Source organism: Canis aureus, chromosome 11, assembly GCF_053574225.1.
Source record: "Canis aureus isolate CA01 chromosome 11, VMU_Caureus_v.1.0, whole genome shotgun sequence".
Taxonomy (NCBI): Eukaryota; Metazoa; Chordata; class Mammalia; order Carnivora; family Canidae; genus Canis; species Canis aureus.
The window spans coordinates 19104058-19127205 of NC_135621.1; the positions used below are offsets into that span (position 1 = coordinate 19104058).

The window sequence follows — 23148 nt, forward strand, 5'->3', positions numbered from 1 at the left end:
CTTTGCCTTCAACTTGTCTCCTATGTCACTTACTCGTTCTTCCACCTTGTTAACCTTTGTCGTTAGGACCTCTAGTTTGGATTGCATCACATTTAATTGATTTTTAATTTCTGCCTGATTAGATATAAATTTTGCAGTCATGAAGCCTCTTGAGTCCTTTATGCTTTTTTTCCAGAGCCACCAGTAGCTTTATAATATTGCTCTTGAATTAGCTTTCTGACATTGACCTGTAATCCAAATTTTGTAACTTTGTGGGAGAGAGGACTTTTTCCGATTCTTTCTTTTGAGGTGAGGTTTTCCTTCTTGTCACTTTGCTCAGTGTACAGTTGCCAAAAACAAGTTGTATTCGGAAAAGGAGAAAAAGAGAGAACGAAGAAAAGAACATAAAAGAAAAGAAAAAAAGAAGGAAAAATGGGAGAAGAGAAGAAAAAAGGGTGGAGGAAGCAAACAAATCAAAAAAACAAAAAACGAGGGGGAGTATCCTCTGAATCTGTATAATGTAAATCCCTCAACTACCCCTGGAACTTTCCAGTGCTGCTTTGTCAGTAATTTGTTTTTCCACTGTCCATCTAGCTGGTCTTCTGGGGGAGGGGCCTGCTGTGCTGATTTTCAGGTGTTAGCACTTGGGGGAGCTGCTCAGCCCCCTGGTTGGTGTAGGGCTCAGTGAAAGTTGTTTTACCCTGTTTATCCTGTGAGGCCCCAGGAGGTACAGCAACAGTGGCGGCGGCCAGCTCTCCAGCCCTGGATTCAGGTCCCAGAGTAACTACCACAGCTCCCAGTCTGCAGGGCCCTGGATGCTCCAGGGGTGGGGGCGCTGATCTGCTCAGCTGGGGCCGCCTGGCGGCAGGAGCGTCCTTGCTGTCCTGTGCCCTCCTGGCTTCTGTTTGTCCCGGGGGAAGGCCGGATCCTAGGCTGTGTCCCGGCGCCCTGGGCTCCCGGGCCTGCGCTGTTAGATTCGTGCTCCCAGGGCCACGCAGCCACCTCTGCGGGGAGCTTCTGCCGGAGCCGCCCGCAAGCTGCTCCAGGGCCCGGTTGTGTGCGTTGCAGCCCTTTAGGTTGCTCGGCCACGGGGTATGGCGCTCTCCCCGGGACGCCGGCGTCTGTTAGTGTCCCAGGGAGCCTGAGGGCATCCTCGCCCTCCTGGGGTCCTGCTCTAACTCCCTGCAAGCCCCTTTCCACCCGGGAAGATTGGTGCAGCTCCTGCCTCTCCAGGACGAGGCTTTCCTGTCCTGGGGACACTCGCTCCGGCCTTAGCCCGGCTCCTCGTGGAGCCCCTCCCCCTTGGATGCCTTTTGTTTCTTTATTCCTTTTTCCCCCCCATCTTCCTACCTTGATAGAAGCGCGAACTCTTCTCACTGTAGCATTCCCACTGTTATTCCTTTACATCTCAAGCCAAATTCTTAGGTTTTCAGGATGATTTGAAGGTTATCTAGGTAACTTGGTGGGGACAGGCGACTTGGGGACCCTGCTTTTCCGCCATCTTGCCCGGCCTCTAATTGGAAGATCTTGACCATTAATGTCCTGCGAGCACATCTGTATAGAAGCTTTTAAGGCTCCAGATAGAAGGCAAAGGACCAGTAATATGACCAGTAATATGACTACTACTACTATGAAATCAAACAAAGAAAGAAAGAACAAGTTAAGATTCCAGAAAAACTCCTCAAACTGAGGAACCCCATTTGTCCAACCCAGACCAAGAGAACAAATCTTGGAAGCCATGAGAATCAACCTGAAAGCCAGACAGGTTCTCCTCATGACACCTCTTGTTCTGCCCTGTGTTTTTATTGGTCCAAGCATAGAAGGTGCTAACAATGACACACATGACTTTACTCCCACCCATTAAGAAATCTAGGGCAATGTGACTGTCCGTCACTTTTCATGCCAATAGGATTTGACAGAATTTTCATTCCATATAGGACATACATTGTATCATCAGTAACATGTGACCAGGTACCAAAATTGGAGATCTCTGTTATTCAGGCTTTCTGATTTGTGCAATCTCCACCCATGGGAACATTTTTCTAAACTTTGGCATAATGAGTAATTCCTCTGAGTACCATGCCTGAACTAACAAATTGTTCCTATTTGGGAACTCACATAAGTTGGAAATTCCAGCCTTGGTGATTCATTTCATTGGATGAAATCCACAATTCCACGAGGGATTTACCAGGAGCTTCCGTGATGGATGGCATATCCAGCAGTCAGAAAGATAGGGAGTCATGGCACCTCTTTGGCTATGTTCTGACCTAAGAATAATTATAATTTGTATAAAAAGTGTAAGAAGAAGAAAAGGGGTGGAAGGGGTCATTCTGGGTGAAGGGCCACAAGGGGTCTGTGGAAAGTGAGAAGAATTATTTTTACTGAGAGGATAGAAAACGAGAAAGATTCAGATGAGAATCTTGGCCCATTATCTTGGTTGAAAGTTGCTCACTATCTATCATCATTTGCCTGTTTTAAAAGTCTTGGATCAACTGCTTTTTCCTAAGACTCGCTGCTTCCAGAAGATCTCTGAGGAGGCTATTTGAGAACCTTCTTATTTTGTCCAATTATGAATTTAAAAAAATAATTTAAGGTTTAACTTCCTAGAGTCTTTTTTTTGCTTTTGTATCAGTCTTTTAATGCACTTTATTATTTCATATTTCTATTTCTTTATATTTTTATTGGAGTTTGGTTTGCCAACATATAGCATAACACCTAGTGCTCATCCCTCAAATGCTCCCCTCAGTGCCCATCACTCAGTCACCGCAACCCCCGCCCACCTCCCTTTCCACCACCCCTTGTTCGTTTACCAGAGTTAGGAGTCTCTCATGTTCTGTCATCCTTGCTGATATTTCCCACTCATTTCTCTCCTTTCCCCTTTATTACAACCCAGCAATTGCACTGCTGGGGATTTACTCCAAAGATACAGTTGTATTCCTTTGTTTTTAAAAAGACCCAGTAAGTTCCCTTTCAGTGATGTGTCAGGGCAGTTTTTCACATTTGTCTCTTCCTTCAGAAACATCTCCTGTTGAAGAGCAGGAAGAAGCAGCCAGGACTATTTGTGGAACATTTGCCTTAATTTCTTGGTGAAAACATGGGTAATATCCTAAGAGTTCTTTAAGATGTTACCATCTTGGCAGCCCGGGTGGCTCAGCGGGTTAGCGCTGTCTGCAGCCCAGGGCATTATCCTGGAGACCCGGGATCGAGTCCTATGTCGGGCTCCCTGCATGGAGCCTGCTTCTCCCTCTGCCTATCTCTCTCTCTCTCTCTCTCTCTCTCTCTCCGTGTCTTTCATGAATAAATAAATTAAAAAATTAAAAGAAAAAGATGTTACCATCTCTGCATGTAGTAAGGTAGTGCCCTGTAGTCTGGGTGATGAAAGTCCTAGACTTACGGATCTTCCAGCTCCTAATTTACAGTGAAAGAACCAGCATGTACCAAAGGGAATGGACTGGATATTCATCCTTGCTAGTGTCTATTTGCACCAAGGGAACTCACAGGATTCTGAAAGTTTTACCTATTTTAATGGATGGATGAAAATAATTTCCCCTCTTTATTTTTTTTAATTAAAAAATTTTTTATTTATTTATTTATGATAGTCACACACACAGAGAGAGAGAGGCAGAGACACAGGCAGAGGGAGAAGCAGACTCCATGCACCGGGAGCCCGACGTGGGATTCAATCCCGGGTCTCCAGGATCGCGCCCTGGACCAAAGGCAGGCGCCAAACTGCTGCACCACCCAGGGATCCCAATTTCCCCTCTTTAAATAGGTTATATGGTAAATGATGAAATTACTTAGGGAAACGGCAATTTTCTTTGAATCCATATATTTATTTCTTCGATGTTTGGAAGCAAGTACTTGGATCCTTATTTACTTTTTTTTTTTAATGTGGAAGAATTGGAAGATCATGCACTTATTGTAAACAGAGGATTAACAGGGACACCTCAGTGGCTCATTGGTTGAGCATCTGCCTTTGGCTCAGTTCATGATCATGGTGTCCCACATCAGGCTCCCTACAGGGACCCACCCCCCCTTTGCCTATGTGTCTGCCTCTCTCTCTCAGACACAGATACATAAATAAAATCTTAAAAAATGAAAAGAACTGAATTACAAGGTAACTTTAAATTAAGTCTTGATTAGGCACAGAGGAAAACCAAAGTGGCCTTGGGTGAACTCCTAGGCAATGATTGCCCTGGAATACCATTGTACTGTTCTGGAGAGAGGGAAATGGATTAACCCTCTGATCTCGGCACACTGAGAAAGGAGACCAAAAATCCAGTATAGTACAGCAAGTACCTTTGGAAGAATTGATAACATTTCAGCATTTGGGCGAAGTCCTACCAGGAAGAAGAAAAAATAATTTTGTTGATGACCCTGAGGTCTTGAACAAATCAATATTTTCCTTCATTTGGTGCCTTTTCTGGCAGTACAGGGATACTACTAGCAGTAGTGGAGGGTATATGAAGTCATTTGGATAAAAGGCTTTTATTTACAAGTATGACCCTTTTTTTCCACCTCAAAAGATATTGGGGAGGCTTAGGTAATTTTTTGTTGGCTCCCACTTATCGTAATGATAAGATAATGATAATCGTAATGATAATCGTAATGATAATCGTAATGATAAGATATCGTAATGATAAGATAGTTTGTGCTTTGTGCTCTGACATTTTTACCTATGTCAATGGTATTTGTTGCCTGGGAATGTCAAGTGCACAATCAAAATCCTTGTGGAAGGTATGTGTTCCCTCCAATGGAGGAGGCAAAAATCATATCCAGAGCAGATATATCTGTTATGAATAGACCCATGGGACCTCAAGGCATTGTCCTTTTGGTGTACATTCAATATTACAATTAAATTTGCAAAGTCTCTCCCAAGTAAAACTGCTAGGCTGGAATCACATAGAAGCAAAATAGTGTTTTCAGTTAAGGGGTCACAGGTTGAGGTTAAGGGTGGGGACTCATGGAAAATCTGTAGGCTATTTGATACCTACATCACATAGGATATGTCTCCTCCAAGGATGAGCAGGAGCAACAAGGATAGCATTTCAGAAACAACTAGGACCACCAGGTTGTACCAGGAATTGATGATAATGACCATGTGTAATTTATGATAATTCATCTTAAATCCATGATCCTACAGAGGAATCTTAGTGCTTCCTATTTCCTTGCAACACCTTCATTTCTTTAAACTGGAGGATTTTTCTAGGTCTTGATATTCTTTTGCCAAAAAGATTTACCTTTTCTGCAGTGTTGATTCTGTTTACACTGTTTACAGATGTCCTGGGTGCTTCAATTAGAGGGTGGTACACCAAGGTGTGACACATGCTGGCCCTCCCATTGATCCTTCTGTCTCCTTTTTGTATTAAAGCTCTTTGCAGGGCATCCCGGGTGGCTCAGAGGTATAGAACTGCCTCAGTCCAGGGCGTGATCCTGGGGACCCAAGATTGAGTCCCACATCGGGCTCCCTGCATGGAGCCTGCTTCTCCCTCTGCCTCTATCTCTTCCTCTCTCTCTGTGTGTCTCATGAGTGAATAAATGAATAAATTATTTTTTTAAAAAAGCCCTTTGCAAAAGATCTACCAGTTTGTTATGTTCTATGTAAGGGCTTCATTTCCATTTTTATATATGTTTATGAGTGAAGTCTCCAGTTTTGGGTTTAGCTTGGTTGACTGCAGAAGATGAAAGAATTACTATTCCAACAGCACTTCTTTCAACCTATGAATGAAATGGAAAGTCATATCCTAGTCTGCCTAGATCTTTTAATTACCTGATTATTTAATTAATTTGTTTTGTATTTATTTCTTTTTAATGACTGTATGATGGTACTGCCTTTCTTTATGGTAGTGCATTTTCAGGATATCTCCATGTGGAAATAAAAAAGGTAGTTTTATATTCTAATGGTGGAGTTTATAACCCATTCTTACCCCTTCCTCTATGTCGTCTTCTTCCTTTATATAAGATCCTAATTTTGTTTTAGGAAAGCAATGTAGTCACCTAAAATACCGACTGACACATGAGTACATTTACTAAGTGCTAGGGTTAATTTAGTCTTTAGATGATGGCAAGAGTGAATAATTTGCTTGGATTTTCCCTCTGCTTAAAGATGTCCCAATATGAGTGTGCACATCTATTCCTAATTGTGTGCGGTTCCAATTCAGGACTTGATCCCAGAACCTGAGTTGACATACTGAGATAGAGTTAGTTATATGCTTAATTTCCTGAGACACCCAGGCCTCCAGGAAGGGTACTAAGCAAAGGAATTGGACTTAGTATCCTGCCACAGTAGGGTCTACAGAAGGATGAGAAGTCTGTAGCCACTGGATCTGGGGGAACAAGGATGGAGCAGGAAAGGGCCCACTCAGAGCTAGTGCAGCCCATGCTCACAGCCTGACAGGCCTTATCCCCAGCTGCTCACATTCACTGAGATCCAGTCAGTGGAACCTTGTGTGGCTTAGATTTCATCCATTAAGCCACCCAATATATAGCCCAAGTGACCAGTTTCCTAGTTAATTCACAGTAAGTGCTCATCAAGAGTTGGTCAATTGAAGGAAATCCAACTGCAGGTAGAGCTGCCATTTGACAGTTGCTTTGGAATGTCATGGATTCTGAGTCAGGCTGGGAGATGGGCAGACCACTCACTGGTCACTGAGGGTGGTCAGCTGGCCTCTGGGAGAACTCTAAGTGAAACAGCTGGTAGTGTGAATCCTGGGTTAGAATGCCACAGTTGGGCTTCTCAGGCTGTTCTAAGAGGCTTTATTTGGGGAAGTGCATTGTGGCTGGGTTCAGGGTGGGAGGTGGGAGGCTGAGTTAGGATTTTCACTTTTCTCTTTTGTCAAGGACCTCTTCGAGGGTATGGAATATCCCCTGTAGTGAACCTAGTGCAGGAGGATTTGAGGAAGATACTGACAGAGCTCCAGGTTCAGGTGTATTTGTCCTGAACTCGGGTGCCTTAGGGACGTCTCAGATGTTATGAGAACCTTCTCCAAACCGAAACAACTCCATTCTTATTCTGGACCCATCACACTCATCAGTTTGGTAACTCTTGGTGAGTCACCAACATCATGCTGTCAATGAATGTTTTGTTCCATCATTCTCTGTTGTGTCACATAAAGAAGGATTTTCCTAAACAGAATCTGCTAGAGCTCGTCATCTTCATGACTTTAGGCCCCGTCTTTGGAAATATAATCCCAGTGACATTCAGAAATATAATACAACTTGTTTAATCAAGGGCTCTATTTTGTCAAGAGGACTTCCAGAGCATATTTAATGTCCTATCACCAACATTTCCTCATCTGTCCTTTCCCCTAGAGACTGTTTGGCTTTTTCCTTCATTGTCTTTGGCTATTTAGGTTTCAAATGTACGTTTCATCATGCAGTATTTGTCTTACAGCTCCTAGCTCATTTCGCTTAACATAATGGCTTCCAGGGCCATCCATGTTTTCAACAATGTTACTATTTCCTTCCTCTGAAGGTGAGATAATATGCCATTTCCTGGGTAGACTCAATTTTCTTTATCCATCTGATCAGAGTAGACATGAATTTTTTTCTATTATCTTGCCTGTCGTGATTAGTGCAGAACATGCATATCTCTCTCTCTGAAGTTCAGATTTCAATCTTTGAGATATGTTTCCCAAGGTAATGCTGCTGTATATTGTATTTTTAAAAAAATTTTGAGAGACTTCCGTATTGTTTGTTATAGTGACTACATCATTTTACATTCTCTCTTGAATCTTTTAAGTATACAGCAATTCCATGTCCTATTTAAAGCCCCAGTGAATCAGAACCCCTGAATCTGGTTACTCTTCTAGACAAATGATTAGGAATGGAATCAAAATTTTGAACTCTGAAAAAGTTATCAGTCACTCTGTATGGTCTTCTGAGAGTAGGATATTAACATATCAGTGTATTTCATTGCATTTCGCAGAGTCTATGTTCAAGAGCCTCTAGGACTAATACATAGCAAGGGTTGTAAATCTGTGAGCCTCCTGCAGTGAGCCAGAAATTTCCATCTAGTGAAGGAAAAAATGACATCATATAAATGGCTCAATTGAAGGTACTATGGAAATTCATGCATAGATTTAAATATAACTATTCTAGGGACTCCTGGTTGACTCAGTCATATAAGTATCAAATTATTTTTTTCTTGGAGTTCAATTTGACAACATATAGCATAACACCAATTGCTCATCCCATCAGGTGCCCCCCTCAGTGCCCGTCACCCAGTCACTACCCCGCCCACCTCCATTTCCACCAACCATTGTTCGTTTCCCAAAGTTAGGAGTGTTTCTCATGTTCTGTCTCCCTTTCTGATGTTTCCCACTCATTTTTCTCCTTTCCCCTCTATTCCTTTTCACTATTTTTTATATTCCCCAAATGAATGAGACCATATAATGTTTGTCCTTCCCCGATTGACTTATTTCACTCAGCATAATACCGACCAGTTCCATCCTCGTCGAAGAAAATGGTGGGTATTTGTCGTTTATAATGGCTGAGTAATATTCCATTGTATAGATAGACCACATCTTTATCCATTCATCTTTCCATGGACACTGAGGCTCCTTCCACAGTTTGGCTACTGTGGACATTTGTCCTATAAACATCGGGTGCAGGTGTCCCGGCATTTCACTGCCTCTGTATCTTGGAGTAAAGCCCCAGCAGTGCAATTGCTGGATCAAAGGGCACATGTGTTTTTAACTCTTTGAGGAACCTCCACACAGTTTTCCAGAGGGGGTGCACCAGTTCACATTCCCACTAACAGTGCAAGAGGGTTCTGTTTTCTCAACATCCTCTCCAAAATTTGTGGCTTCCTACCTTGTTAATTTTCCCCATTCTCACTGCTGTGAGGTGGTATCTCATTGTATTTTGGATTTGAATTTCCCTGATTGCCAGTGACGTGGAGCATTTACTCACATGCTTGTTGTCCATGTCTGGGTCTTCCTCTGTGAGATTTCTGTTCATGTCTTTGCACATTTCATGATTGGATGGTTTGTTTCTTTACTATTGAGTTTAAGAAGTAATTTATAGATCTGGGATACTAGTCCTTTATCTGATATGTCATTTGCAAATATCTTCTCCCATTCTGTAGGTTGTCTTTAGTTTTGTGCACTGTTTCTTTTGCTGTGCAAAAGCTTCTTATCTTGATGATGTCCCAATAGTTCATTTTTCCTTTTGTTTCTCTTGTCTTCATGGATGTATCTTGCAAGAAGTTATTGTAGCCAAGTGCAAAAAGGGTGTTGCCTGTGTTCTCCTCTAGGATTTTGATGGAATCTTGTCTCACATTAAGCTCTTTCATCCATTTTGAGTTTATCTCTGTGTCTGGTGCAAGAGAGTGGTCTAGTTTCATTCTTCTACATGTGGATGTCCAATTTTCCCAGCACCATTTATTGAAGAGACTGTCTTTTTTCCAGTGGATAGTCTTTCCTCCTTTGTTGAATATTAGTTGACCATAAAGTTGAGGGTCCACTTCTGGGTTCTCTATTCTGTTCCATTATCCATGTGTCTGTTTTTGTGCCAGTACCCCACTGTCTTGATGACCACAGCTTTGTAGTACAACCTGAAATCTGGCATTGTGATGCCCTCAGCTATGGTTTTCTTTTTAAATTTTCCCTGGCTATTCGGGGTCTTTTCTGATGCCACAAAAATCTTACGATAACTTGTTCCAACTCTCTGAAGAAAGTCCATGATATTTTGATAGGGATTGCATTAAACGTGTAAATTGCCCGGGGTAACATGGACATTTTTACAATACTGATTTTTCCAATCCATGAGCATGGAATATTTTTCCATCTCTTTGTGTCTTCTTCCATTTCTTTCAGAAGTGTTCTGTAGTTTTTACAGTTAGATCCCCTACCTCTTTGGCTAGGTTTATACCTAGGTATCTTATGCTTTGGGGTGCAATTGTAAATGGGATTGACTCCTTAATTTCGCTTTCTTCAGTCTCATTTCTCGTGTATGGAAATGCCACTGCCTCCTGGGAATTGATTTTGTATCTTGCCACGCTGCCAAATTGCTGTATGAGTTCTAGCAATCTTGGGGTGGTGTCTTTTGGGTTTTCTATATACAGTATCATGTCATCTGCGAAGAGGGAGAATTTAACTTCTTCTTTGCCAATTTGAATGCCTTTTATTTCATTATGCTGTCTGATTGCTGAGGCTAGGACTTCTACTACTATGTTGGAGAGCACTGGTGAGCCTGGACATCCCTGTCTTCAGTTCCTGATCTTAGGGGAAAGGCTGCCAAGGTTTACACATTGAGAATGATATTTCCTGTGGGCTTTTTGTAGATAGCTTTTAAGATGTTGACAAATGTTCCCTCTACCACTACACTCTGAAGAGTTTTGATCAAGAATGGATGCTGTATTTTGTCAAAAGCTTTCTCTGCATCTATTGAGAGGATCATATGTTTGTTGTTTGTTCTCTAGGTGATATGTTCAATCTCATGGATTGCATTACGAGTGTTGAACCATCCTTCCATTGTGGGGATAAATCCCACTTCGTCTTGGTGAATAATCTTCTTAATGTATTGTTGGATCCTATTGGCTAGTATCTTGTTGAGAATTTTTGCATCCATGTTCATCAGGGAAATTGGTCTATAATTCTCTTTTTTGTGGGGTGTTTGGTTTTGGAATTAAGGTGATGCTGGCCTCATATAACAACTGTGGAAGTATTCCATCTCTTTGTATCTTTCTGAACAGCTTTAGTACAATAGGTATGGTTTCTTCTTTAAACATTTGATAGAATTCCCCTGGGAAGCCATCTGGCCCTGGACTTTTGTGTCTTGGGAGGTTTATGATGACTGCTTCAATTTCCTCCCTGGTTATTGGCCTGTTAAGATTTTCTATTTCTTCTTGCTCCAGTTTTGGCAGTTTGTGTTTTCCAGAAATGCATCCATTTTTCTCTAGATTGCTTAATTTATTGGCATATAGCTGCTCATCATATGTTTTTAAAATCGTTTGTATTTCCTTCGAGTTGGTGGTGATCTCTCCGTTCTCCTTCATGATTGTATTAATTTGAGTCTTTTCTCTCTTCTTTTTAATAAAGCTGACTAATTTTTTATCTATCTTATTACTTCTTTCAAAGAACTAACTCCTGGTTTTGTTAATCTGTACCATAATTCTGGTCTCTATTTCATGAGTTCAGCATGAATCTTTATTAACTCTCTTCTTCTGCTGGGTGTGGGGTCAATCTGCTGTTTTTTCTCTAGCTCCTTTAGGTGCAAGGTTAGCTTTTGTATTTGAGTTCTTTCCAGTGTTTGGATGGATGATTGTATTGTGATGTATTTCCCCCTCAGGACTGCTTTTGCTGTATCCCAAAGATTTTCAATGGTTGTATCTTCATTCTCATTAGTTTCCATGAATCTTTTTTTTTTCTTCTCTAATTTCCTGATTAACCCTTTCATCTTTTAGCAAGATGGTCCTTAACCTCCACCTGCTTGAAATCCTTCCATACTTCTTCATGTGATTTAGCTCTAATTTTAAGGCATTATGGTCTGAGAATATGCAGGGGACGATCCCAATCTTTTGGTATTGGTTCACTAATGATTTGTGACCCAGTATGTGGTCTATTCTGGAGAAAGTTCCATGTGCATTTGAGAAGAATGTGTATTCAGTTGCTTTTCGACATAAAGTTGTGTAGATATCTGTGAAATCCATCTGGTCCAGTGTATCATTTAAAGCTCTCGTTTCGTTGGAGATGTTGTGTTTAGAAGACTTATCGAGTGTAGAAAGCACAAGATTGAAGTCACCAAGTATAAGTGTATTATTATCTAAGTATATCTTAACTTTGGTTATTATTTGATTGATATGTTTGGCAGCTCCCACATTTGGGGCATAAATACTGATGATTGTTAAGTCCTCTTGTTGGATAGATCCTTTAGGTATGATATAGTGTCCGTCTGCATCTCTTACTAAGTCTTCAGGATAAACGTTAATTTATCTGATATAAGGATGGCTACAGGAGGAGGGGCAAGATGGCGGAAGAGTAGGGTCCCCAAATCACCTGTCCCCACCAAATTACATAGATAACCTTCAAATCATCCTGAAAATCTACGGATTCAGCCTGAGATTTAAAGAGAGAACAGCTGGAATGCTACAGTGAGAAAAGTTCGGCTTCTATCAAGGTAGGAAGACGGGGACAAACGAAATAAAGAAACAAAAGGAATCCAAGGGGAAGGGGCCGTGAGAGGAGCCGGACTAAGGCCGGGTCGAGTGCCCCCAGGACAGGAAAGCACCGTCCCAGAGAAGCAGGAGCTGAACCAACCTTCCTGGGACGGAAAGGCGCTCCCAAGGAGTTAGAGCAGGATCCCAGGAGGGCGGGGATGCCCTCAGGCTTCCTGGGACACTAACAGAGCAACTGCGCACTAGGGAGAGTGCGCCAAGCTCCCTAAAGAGCTGCAGCGCCCGCACGCATTGACCCGGGAGCTCTGGATCAGAGGAAGGCCGCTCCGGCAGAGGAAGAGGCTCCGCTCCGAGGGGGCTACCCGCCCCGGGAGCACCTCGCAGGGGCTTGGGCGGTGGCACCACAGAGCAGGCTGCGCAGCCGGGAGCGGGAATCCAACGGCGAAGGCCCGGGAGCACTGGGCACCGGGACACAGCCCAGAATCCGGACTCCCCCAGGGAGAGGCAGGAGACGGGAGGGCCCAAGACAGCAAGGACGCTCCTGCCCCGAGCTGAGCAGATAAGCAGCCCTGCCCCCGGAGCATCCAGGCCTGCAGAAGGAGAGCTCTGTAGTTACTGCGGGAGCTGAATCCAGGGCTCCAGAAGTGGCCGCTGCCACTGGGGTTGTTCCTCCTGCAGTCTCACGGGGTAAACAACCCCACTGAGCTCTGCACCAGAAAGGGGGCAGAGCAGCTCCCCCAAGTGCTAACACCTGAAAATCAGCACAACAGGCCCCTCCCCCAGAAGACCAACTAGACGGACCAGTTCCAGGGGAAGTCAAGGGACTTAAAATATACAGAAAGAGAAGTAACTCCCCCGTGTTTTTGTTTTGTTTTGTTTTTTCTTTTTTTTTGTTTTTATTTATTTATTATATATTATTCTATTTTTTATTTTGTTTATTTATAGTTTTTACTTTTTACTTTTTTGATTTTTTTATGCTTTTTGATTTTTGTTTGCTTCCCTCACCCTTTTTCCCCCCTTCTTTCTTTTTCTTATCTTTTTTTTCTTTTTTCTTCTTTTTTTCTTTTTTCTTTTTCTCTTTTCTTTCCCTCTTTATCTCCTCTTTTTTTCTCCTTTTTCCAATACAACTTGTTTTGGCCACTCTGCACTGAGCAATATGACTAGAAGGAAAACCTCTCTTCCTGTTTCTGATTCTTTCTTTTGAGATCACCTCAAAAGAAAGAATCAGAAACCTCAAAAGAAAGAATCAGAAACAGTCCTCTCCCACAGAGTTACAAAATCTGGATTACAATTCAATGTCAGAAAGCCAATTCAGAAGCACTATTATACAGCTATTGGTGGCTCTAAAAAAAGCATAAAGGATTCAAGAGACTTCAAGACTGCAGAATTTAGATCTAATCAGGCAGAAATTAAAAATCAATTGAATGAGATGCAATCCAAACTAGAAGTCCTAACAACGAGGGTTAACGAGGTGGAAGAATGAGTGAGTGACATAGAAGACAAGTTGATGGCAAAGAGGGAACCTGAGGAAAAAAGAGACAAACAATTAAAAGAACATGAAGATAGATCAAGGGAAATAAAAGACAGCCTGAGGAAGAAAAACCTACATTTAATTGGGGTTCCCGAGGGTGCCGAAAGGGAGATAGGGCCAGAATATGTATTTGAACAAATCATAGCTGAAAACTATCCTAATCTGGGAAGGGAAACAGGCATTCAGATCCAGAAAATAGAGAGACCCGCCCCCTAAAATCAATAAAAACAGTTCAACACCTCAACATTTAATAGTGAAGCTTGCAAATTCCAAAGATAAAGAGAAGATCCTTAAAGCAGCAAGAGACAAGAAATCCCTGACTTTTATGCGGAGGAATATTAGGGTAACAGCAGACCTCTCCACAGAGACCTGGCAGGCCAGAAAGGGCTGGCAGGATATATTCAAGGTCCTAAATGAGAATAACATGCAACCAAGAATACTTTATCCAGCAAGGCTCTCTTTCAGAATGGAAGGAGAGATAAAGAGCTTCCAAGACAGGCAGCAACTGAAAGAATATGTGACCTCCAAACCTGCTCTGCAAGAAATTTTAAGGGGGACTCTTCAAATTCCCCTTTAAGAAGAGTTCAGTGGAACAATCCACAAAAACAAGGACTGAATAGATATCATGATGACACTAAACTCGTATCTTTCAATAGTACTCGGAACATGAACTCAAATACAAAAGCTAACCTTACACATAAAGGAGCTAGAGAAAAAACAGCAGATTGACCCCACACCCAGCAGAAGAAGAGAGTTAATTAAAATTAGAGCAGAACTCAACGAAATCGAGACCAGAAGAACTGTGGAACAGATCAACAGAACCAGGAGTTGGTTCTTTGAAAGAATTAATAAGATAGATAAACCATTAGCCAGCCTTATTAAAAAGAAGAGAGAGAAGACTCAAATTAATAAAATCATGAGTGAGAAAAGAGAGGTCACTACAAACACCAAGGAAATACAAACGATTTTAAAAACATATTATGAACAGCTATGCGCCAATAAATTTGGCAAACTAGAAGAAATGGACGCATTCCTGGAAAGCCACAAACTACCAAAACTGGAACAGGAAGAAATAGAAAACCTGAACAGGCCAATAACCAAGGAGGAAATTGAAGCAGTCATCAAAAACCTCCCAAGACACAAGAGTCCAGGGCCAGATGGCTTCCCAGGCAAATTCTATCAAACGTTTAAAGAAGAAACCATACCTATTCTACTAAAGCTGTTTGGAAAGATAGAAAGCGATGGAATACTTCTAAATTCATTCCATGAGGCCAGCATCACCTTAATTCCAAAAACAGACAATGACCCCATGAAAAATGAGAATTACAGACCAATATCCCTGATGAACATGGATGAAAAAATCTCAACAAGATACTAGCCAATAGGATCCAACAATACATTAAGAAAATTATTCACCATGACCAAGTAGGATTTATCCTCAGAACACAAGGCTGGTTCAACACTCATAAAACAATCAATGTGATTCATCATATCAGCAAGAGAAAAACCAAGAACCATAAGATCCTCTCATTAGATGCAGAGAAAGCATTTGACAAAATACAACATCCATTCCTGACCAAAACTCTTCAGAGTGTAGGGATAGAGGGAACATTCCTCAACATCTTAAAAGCAATATACGAAAAGCCAAATATCATTCTCAATGGGGAAGCACTGGGAGCCTTTCCCCTAAGATCAGGAACAAGACAGGGATGTCCACTCTCACCACTGCTATTCAACATAGTACTGGAAGTCCTAGCCTCAGCAATCAGACAACAAAAAGAAATTAAAGGCATTCGAATTGGCAAAGAAGAAGTCAAACTCTCCCTCTTCGCAGATGACAGGATACCATACCTAGATAACCAAAAAGCCAACACCCCAAGATTGCTAGAACTCATACAGCAATTTGGCACCATGACAGGATACAAAATCAATGCCCAGAAGTCAGTGGCATTTCTATACACTAACGATGAGACTGAAGAAAGAGAAATTAAGGAATCAAACCCATTTACAATTGCACCCAAAAGCATAAGATACCTAGGAATAAACCTAACGAAAGAAGAAAAGGATCTATACCCTAAAAACTATAGAACACTTCTAAGAGAAATTGAGGCAGACACAAAGAGATGGAAAAATATTCCATGCTCATGGATTGGCAGAATTAATATTGTGAAAATGTCAATGTTACCCAGGGTAATTTACACGTTTAATGCAAGCATGTCAAAATACCATGGACTTTCTTCAGAGACTTAGAGCAAATTATTTTAAGATTTGTGTGAAATCAGAAAAGACCCCGAATAGCCAGGGGAATTTTAAAAAAGAAAACTATAGCTGGGGGCATCACAATACCAGACTTCAGGTTGTACTACAAAGCTGTGGTCATCAAGACAGTGTGGTACTGGCACAAAAACAGACACATAGATCAATGGAACAGAATAGAGAATCCAGAAGTGGACCCTCAACCTTACGGTCAACTAATATTCGATAAAGGAGGAAAGACTATCCACTGAAAGAAAGACAGTCTCTTCAATAGATGGTGCTGGGAAAAATTATTAAATTTCGGTGCTGGGAAAATTGGACACCCACATGCAGAAGAATGAAACTAGACCACTGTCTTTCACTATACACAAAGATAAACTCAAAATGGATGAAAGATCTAAATGTGAGACAAGAGTCCATCAAAATCCTAGAGAAGAACACAGGCAACACCCTTTTTGAACTCGGCCACAGTAACCTCTTGCAAGATTCATCCACGAATGCAAAAGAAACAAAAGCAAAAATGAACTATTGGGACTTCATCAAGATAAGAAGCTTTTGCACAGCAAAGGATACAGTCAACAAAACTAAAAAACAACCTACAGAATGGGAGAAGATATTTGCAAATGACATATCAGATAAAGGGCTAGTTTCCAAGATCTATAAAGAACTTCTTAAACTCAACACCAAAGAAACAAACAATCCAATCATGAAATGGGCAAAAGACATGAAGAGAAATCTCAGAGGAAGACATAGACATGGCCAACATGCACATGAGAAAATGCTCTGCATCACTTGCCATCAGGGAAATACAAATCAAAACCACAATGAGATACTACCTCACACCAGTGAGAATGGGGAAAATTAACAAGGCAGGAAACCACAAATGTTCCAGAGGATGCAGAGAAAAGGGAACCCTCTTACACTGTTGGTGGTAATGTGAACTGGTGCAGCCACTCTGGAAAACTGTGTGGAGGTTCCTCAAAGAGTTAAAAATAGACCTGCCCTACGACCCAGCAATTGCACTGTTGGGGATTTACCCCAAAGATTCAGATGCAATGAAACGCCGGGACAACTGCACTCCGACGTTTCTAGCTGCAATGTCCACAATAGCCAAACTGTGGAAGGATCCTCGATGTCCATCGAAAGATGAATGGATAAAGATGTGTTTTATGTATACAATGGACTATTACTCAGCCTTTAGAAACGACAAATACGCACCATTTGCTTCAATGTGGATGGAACTGGAAGGTATTATGCTGAGTGAAGTAAGTCAATCGGACAAGGACAAACAGTGTATGTTCTCATTCATTTGGGGAATATAAATAATAGTGAAAGGGAATATAAGGGAAGGGTGAAGAAATGTGTGGGAAATATCAGAAAGGGAGACAGAACATAAAGACTCCTAACTCTGGGAAACGAACTAGGGGTGATGGTAGGGGAGGCGGGCTGGGGGTGGGGTGAATGGGTTATGGGGACTGAGGGTGGCACTTGAGGGGATGAGCACTGGGTGTTATTCTGTATGTTGGTAAATTGAACACCAATAAAAAATAAATTTATTATTAAAAAATAATAAAAAAATAAAGGGTTAATAAAATGAAAAAAAATAAAATGTGGTGAGAATGCAGCAGCACATCAAGTATTCAAATCGTTATTATAAAATATTATCACCATGCTATACATTAGACCTACAGAATTTATTCATCTTATACCTGAATCAAGAAAAAAGTAACTATAGGAGGTGATGGACATGTTAATTACTTTTACTATAGCCATCATTTTACAATGTATATCAAATCATGTAATTGTACTCTTAAATATATGCAACATTTATTTGTCAATGATGTCCGAAGAATTAACCTATAAAAGATGGCTTGGAAATGAACAACAAATAAAGAAGAAAAATAAATTAAACCATAGTACTAAGGTCTTAATTATGAATTCACATACATTCATACTCTTTATTGTTTCTTTTTAAAATATTTTATTTAAAAAAATAAAATAAAATAAAATAAAATATTTTATTTAAACTCAATTAGCCAATATAGCGTACATCATTCGTTTTGGATGCAGTGTTCAATAACATATCAGTTGCATATACTCTTTAAATTAATGGAATCATATACCATCTTAAAGATTATTCTTATAATAAGCTTTGAAGTTTGAAAAGTAGTGGGTTCATACTTAGGAACAACCAGTAATTTCATCTAAATTCCAAAGTAATCACAGATAAGAACACATATTGATGCTGTAGATTCAGTGTGTGGCACAGTGTTACACAGTTGTAGCCCACATAAGCCCTCAATAATCTCCTATAACGTTTGCCATCAACTTTGAATTTTCCCTCTTCATGTTTTTCTTCATGTATTCTACTATTTCTATGTGTGTGTGGAAATATCTCAATATCTTAGTGTCTACTTATTTCTCTTTGTTTCGTTTGGTGTTTTTCTATTCAGAATATATGCATGCATGTGTGTCTTCATGTGTGAACATTTTGTAATTCTTTCCCTATCTATAATTTATTCACATGTGATTATATCTTCTCCAGATTTCATATTAATAGCTGCCTGTAGTCTAGCCTTCTATCCAAGTAAATTTTTTCTCATCTCCTCCCTCAATTTTCTATTTACCTTCCCATTTGTTACTCTGTTTCTCCACTGTAACTGAAGACAGAAGAAAGTAAAACCTATTTTATAGATGCACACATGTATATGCACATACATGTTACATATATACACATACATGTTACATGTATACATGGAAAAAGAGAATGGGTTTTTATAAACATTTTCAATTTGAAAAACTGACATGTGGAATAGTGTCTTTCTTCAAAAGGAAATAAATTTTAAAAAGCCATTCATAAAAATATCCTCATCTTTGACATATAAGAAATATTCTGAAGATTAAAAAAGATCAGAATATGGGTAGCAGATTTGAAAATACAGAATAAAAAAAATACCAAAATCTTTATAGGAAAATGCTGTGCTACCGATTAGAAAACTTCATTAAACAAGGCAGATAAAAGGCAAATCTTAAAGGGATTAAGAATTTTAATTGAATTTTAAAAAACATCTGAAAAAAATAAAAAAAATCTGGAAAACAAAAAATTTCATGAATTATGGGAAAAGAAATGCCAAAATAATTTCAAATAAACAAATAGCATTCATTATACAAAGATATCCCATAAAACAATAAGTAAAAGACAGCATGTTAGAAAAGTTGGTTAATGTTAATAATGTCTGAATGCAATAGAGTTACTCACAATCTGCCATATTTTCCCAAGAAGCTTAAGGAACCAAGTGTTACAATCTAATATTGTCCTTCATAACACACTCAATGGTCTTCTTCAATAAGATCACAATTGATATGAAATATTAGTAGACAGCAAACTCAAATATACATCATTTATAAAGCTACATCAAAGTTGACTGTGCTCACAAAAGCTGTTCCTCAAATTTTGCAATCTCAAGCAGGAATTAAATTTCCTTGTCTTCGACCCCCTACAAGTAACAGAAAGTAACAATAGAGGCAGTCCATCACTTGAAGTTCCATTGAACCAGAGTGTAATCACACTCACTTATTGGGATTTTCCCTGACCTAGGGCCTCCAACTCCTACATAGAGCTCTATATATGGGTAACTGACAAACTACTTGAAGAGTTCTAATACATTTTTAAAGTAACATTTGCTTATGAGTGCTCAGGAAAAAACTAGGCTTTGATTCTGGAGGAAGAATAGTTTCATAATTCACATATTAAGTGGAATTTAAACTAATACAAAACTAGAAAGCATTGGAAGGAGGAAATAGAAGAGCTTTATGAGTCAGGTGAGCTTTACATTACCTGAAGATACCAGATGGGTATCAGAAAAATCTGCATGGTTTTTGTAAATTTAGCATATGGTAGTTTTGACTCATCAGAAAAATATTACTAATAAATGTAAAATACAGTATAGACTAATATGTATACATCTATAAGAGTGACAGCAAAATTTTAACTAGTATTAAATCTAAATATCAGAAATAGGAGTGATCATTTTTTTCTTAGCTTTGAAAATTTTTATGTTCAACGTAAATTTTTCTCTCTAATGGCAAAATGGACAGATGCCAGGTTAACTAAATAACATTTAATTATAATTGAATATATATCTGTTCTCACCAAAAGACATTTTCTTAATTCAATAAATACAAGTGAATGTTAAATTTGCAATTACTTATTTCCCTATACCATTTCAGTTGTAAACAAATTCTTCAAATATTTCTTTCATGCCTTTGACTAAATCTTACAATTCTAAATATCTTTCTCAGAGCTTCCTTCATTTCTTTATTTCGAAGACTATAGATCAAAGGGTTGAAAAGTGGAGTTAACACAGAATAGAACAAAGTCACATATTTTTGGATCCCTGCTGGATTTCCTGCTGTGGGGCTTACATATACAACCATGATAGAGCCATAAAACAGGGACACCACAGCCAGATGGGAGCCACACGTGGAGAAGGCCTTATGCCGACCTTCTGCTGAGGGGACCCTGAGCACAGCTCTGATCACCAAGGTATAGGAGCTGGTAATGAAGAATAAGGTGGAGAAAATGAGGACTGAGTTATAGATGGCACAGATGATCTCAGTAGCAGGAGCTGGCACACAGGACAGCTTCATAAGAGGTCCTGGGTCACACAGGAAGTGATCAATCTTATTAGAACAACAAAATGGGAGCTGAGAGATGAGGTAAATAGGCAAGAGGAAGTATAAGAAGCCACACACCCAGCACCCAGCTCCTATTCTGATGCAGCGCTGAGCAGTCATGACAGTGGGGTAGTGCAGGGGCCTGCAGATAGCAAGAAACCTGTCAAAGGCCATGGCAGACAAGAATAAGGTCTCAGCGGTGCCCTCGGAGAAGAAGAAGTAGAACTGGAGGAAGCAGCCATAGAAGCAGATGGTTCTGGTCTCAGACAGCAAGTTGGCTAGCATTTTGGGGACAGTGGAGGTGATAAAGCAGATCTCCAGGAAGGAGAAATTGGCCAGCAGGATGTACATTGGAGTTTGTAGGCGATGGTCCCACCTCACAGCACAGATAATGCACAGATTTCCAGTCAGTGTCAGAATATAAGTTCCACAGAAGATTGAGAAAAGGAGAATCTGAATTTCCCAGGTAGAAGGGAAGCCCAAAAGGATGAATTCACTCACAGAGCTAGAACAATTATTTACCTTGGAATATTCTTTTTTTTTTAAAGCTGCAAAAATAACAGATTTCCATATTACAGATAGCCTTATAGTATTGTTCATTAGCCATATTCCTTGCTTAGGGACAGATCATTCTGTGTGACAGTAAATAACAAAGTACCATAATCCATGCAGTGATATTCCCATGATTTTCATATATTTCTAAGTCTGTTCTGAACATAGTAAATAAAATAAAAAATCTTCTGTCATCCTAATGTTTATAATCAAAGTTATTTCGGAGTGACAATAGTCAAGTGTGCCAGATCTACAATTTTTAGGTTGAGCAGTGAATGAAGAAGGAATGAATAAACACGGCTAAATATTTGTAACATAGAAAGATATTGATATTATTGATATTTAATATTCTTGCTCTATTTGTGAGAGAAATATGTCGAGCTTATTTGGGGACAATATAAATAGATACAGATGTTTGTAATTTGACTGATTTTAGTTTTATTGTGTTTGGTTATGTGAAATATCCCTATATTCATTTTAGAATGATTAAATAAAATCTATTATTAAAATAAAAATCTACTAGACATCATGCACTTCAATACCTCTCTTCAGTAAAAACACACTCAAAAAGAGTTACAGTCAATCTGCCTTATTTTACAAAGAAAGTTAAGGAGCTAAGTTCTATTATATTGTTCTCACATCAAACATTGCCATATACATCATAATCAATTCCTAATCTATGTGATGCTTTTCATGAAGATCACAATTGATATGAAATACTAGCAGACAGCAGAGTCAAATATGCATCATTTATAAAGCTACATCAAAGTTGACTGTGCTCACAAAAGCTGTTCCTCAAATTTTGCAATCTCAAGCAGGAATTAAATTTCCTTGTCTTCGATCCCCTACAAGTAACAGAAAGTAACAATAGAGGCAGTCCATCACTTGAAGTTCCATTGAACCAGAGTGTAATCACACTCACTTATTGGGATTTTCCCTGACCTAGGGCCTCCAACTCCTACATAGAGCTCTACATATGGGTAACTGGCAAACTATTTGAAGAGTTCTAATACATTTTTAAAGTAACATTTGCTTATGAGTGCTCAGGAAAAAACTAGGCTTTGATTCTGGAGAAAGAATAGTTTCATAATTCACATATTAAGTGGAATTTAAACTAATATAAAACTAGAGAGGGTTGGATGGAGGAAATAGAGGAGCTTTATGAGTCAGGTGAGCTTTACATTACCTGAAGATACCAGATGGGTATCAGAAAAATCTGCATTGTTGAACACCATCTTCTATATCAGAGTGAGAACTCTCATCTCAGATCTCAGAAAAAAATAAATATAATACAGTGGGGATGCATAGAACTGCTGACTCTCTCAGGAGAAGAACATGATGAAATCAGTCATGGACTTCTTCAGGCTTTCTCTTTTATAGTTCTCTTGCTTACATAAACTGACAAAGCAAGAGGAAACAAAGAGAATCATAGTCTCATGATTTACAGAGAACCAAATGAACAGCTGATATATTAAGCTCTTTTACCTTTCTGTGAAGATCATCTTTGGGGAGTAGCTCTCTAGAGAGGGAATTTATAACACACAATGGCCCTGCTGAACCCGGTTTCCTATTCTGCTCCTTACTCAGCATGCTGAAATTTGTTTCAAATTCAAACATGTTTCCTACTTTAACTCAAGGATTGTTATTTGGAACAACAAGAGATATACAAACACACAAAATGATTTTGGCAGGCATATTTGCTGTTCAGGTGTGATAAGAAATAATCCCTCTGGCGATAAAGGAAAAATGTTCAGGTGTGATAGGAAATAATCCCTCTGGCGATAAAGGAAAAATGGTGACTCTGGCAATGAGACCTAGTTCCAAGCTTAGAGAAAAGTCTATGGAATATAGGTTAACACAGAGACTAGGAGTGTGTGCGCTGACACATATTAAAGACTCTTTTCTTTTGTTTCATATTATTCATCATAACTCCAACTTGTTTGCCCCAACCATTTTGAGATATGTATTCTTTAGGTATGAGTAAAATTGTTTTAAGTAAGAAAGACATCTATGAAAACTTCCTATGTAGTTAATT

The 23148-nt window shown here is 39.7% G+C and overlaps 1 protein-coding gene and 1 long non-coding RNA gene across 2 annotated transcripts in view; one reads left to right on the forward strand and one right to left on the reverse strand.

The window, feature by feature from the left end:
- Window positions 1-7012: 7012 nt before the first annotated feature.
- LOC144323456 (uncharacterized) overlaps window positions 7013-23148 on the forward strand; it is an 82150-nt gene continuing 66014 nt past the window's right edge. Inside the window, exon 1 of the long non-coding RNA XR_013388885.1 lies at window positions 7013-7027. This is a non-coding gene — a long non-coding RNA (uncharacterized LOC144323456). The remainder of the gene's footprint in view (window positions 7028-23148) is intronic.
- LOC144323129 (olfactory receptor 11H6-like) lies at window positions 20130-22348 on the reverse strand. The gene is made up of 2 exons (XM_077913233.1): window positions 22300-22348; window positions 20130-21109 (listed from the first exon to the last, which is right to left on the reverse strand). The coding sequence occupies exons 1-2, from the start codon at window positions 22346-22348 to the stop codon at window positions 20130-20132; spliced, it is 1029 nt and encodes a 342-aa protein (XP_077769359.1).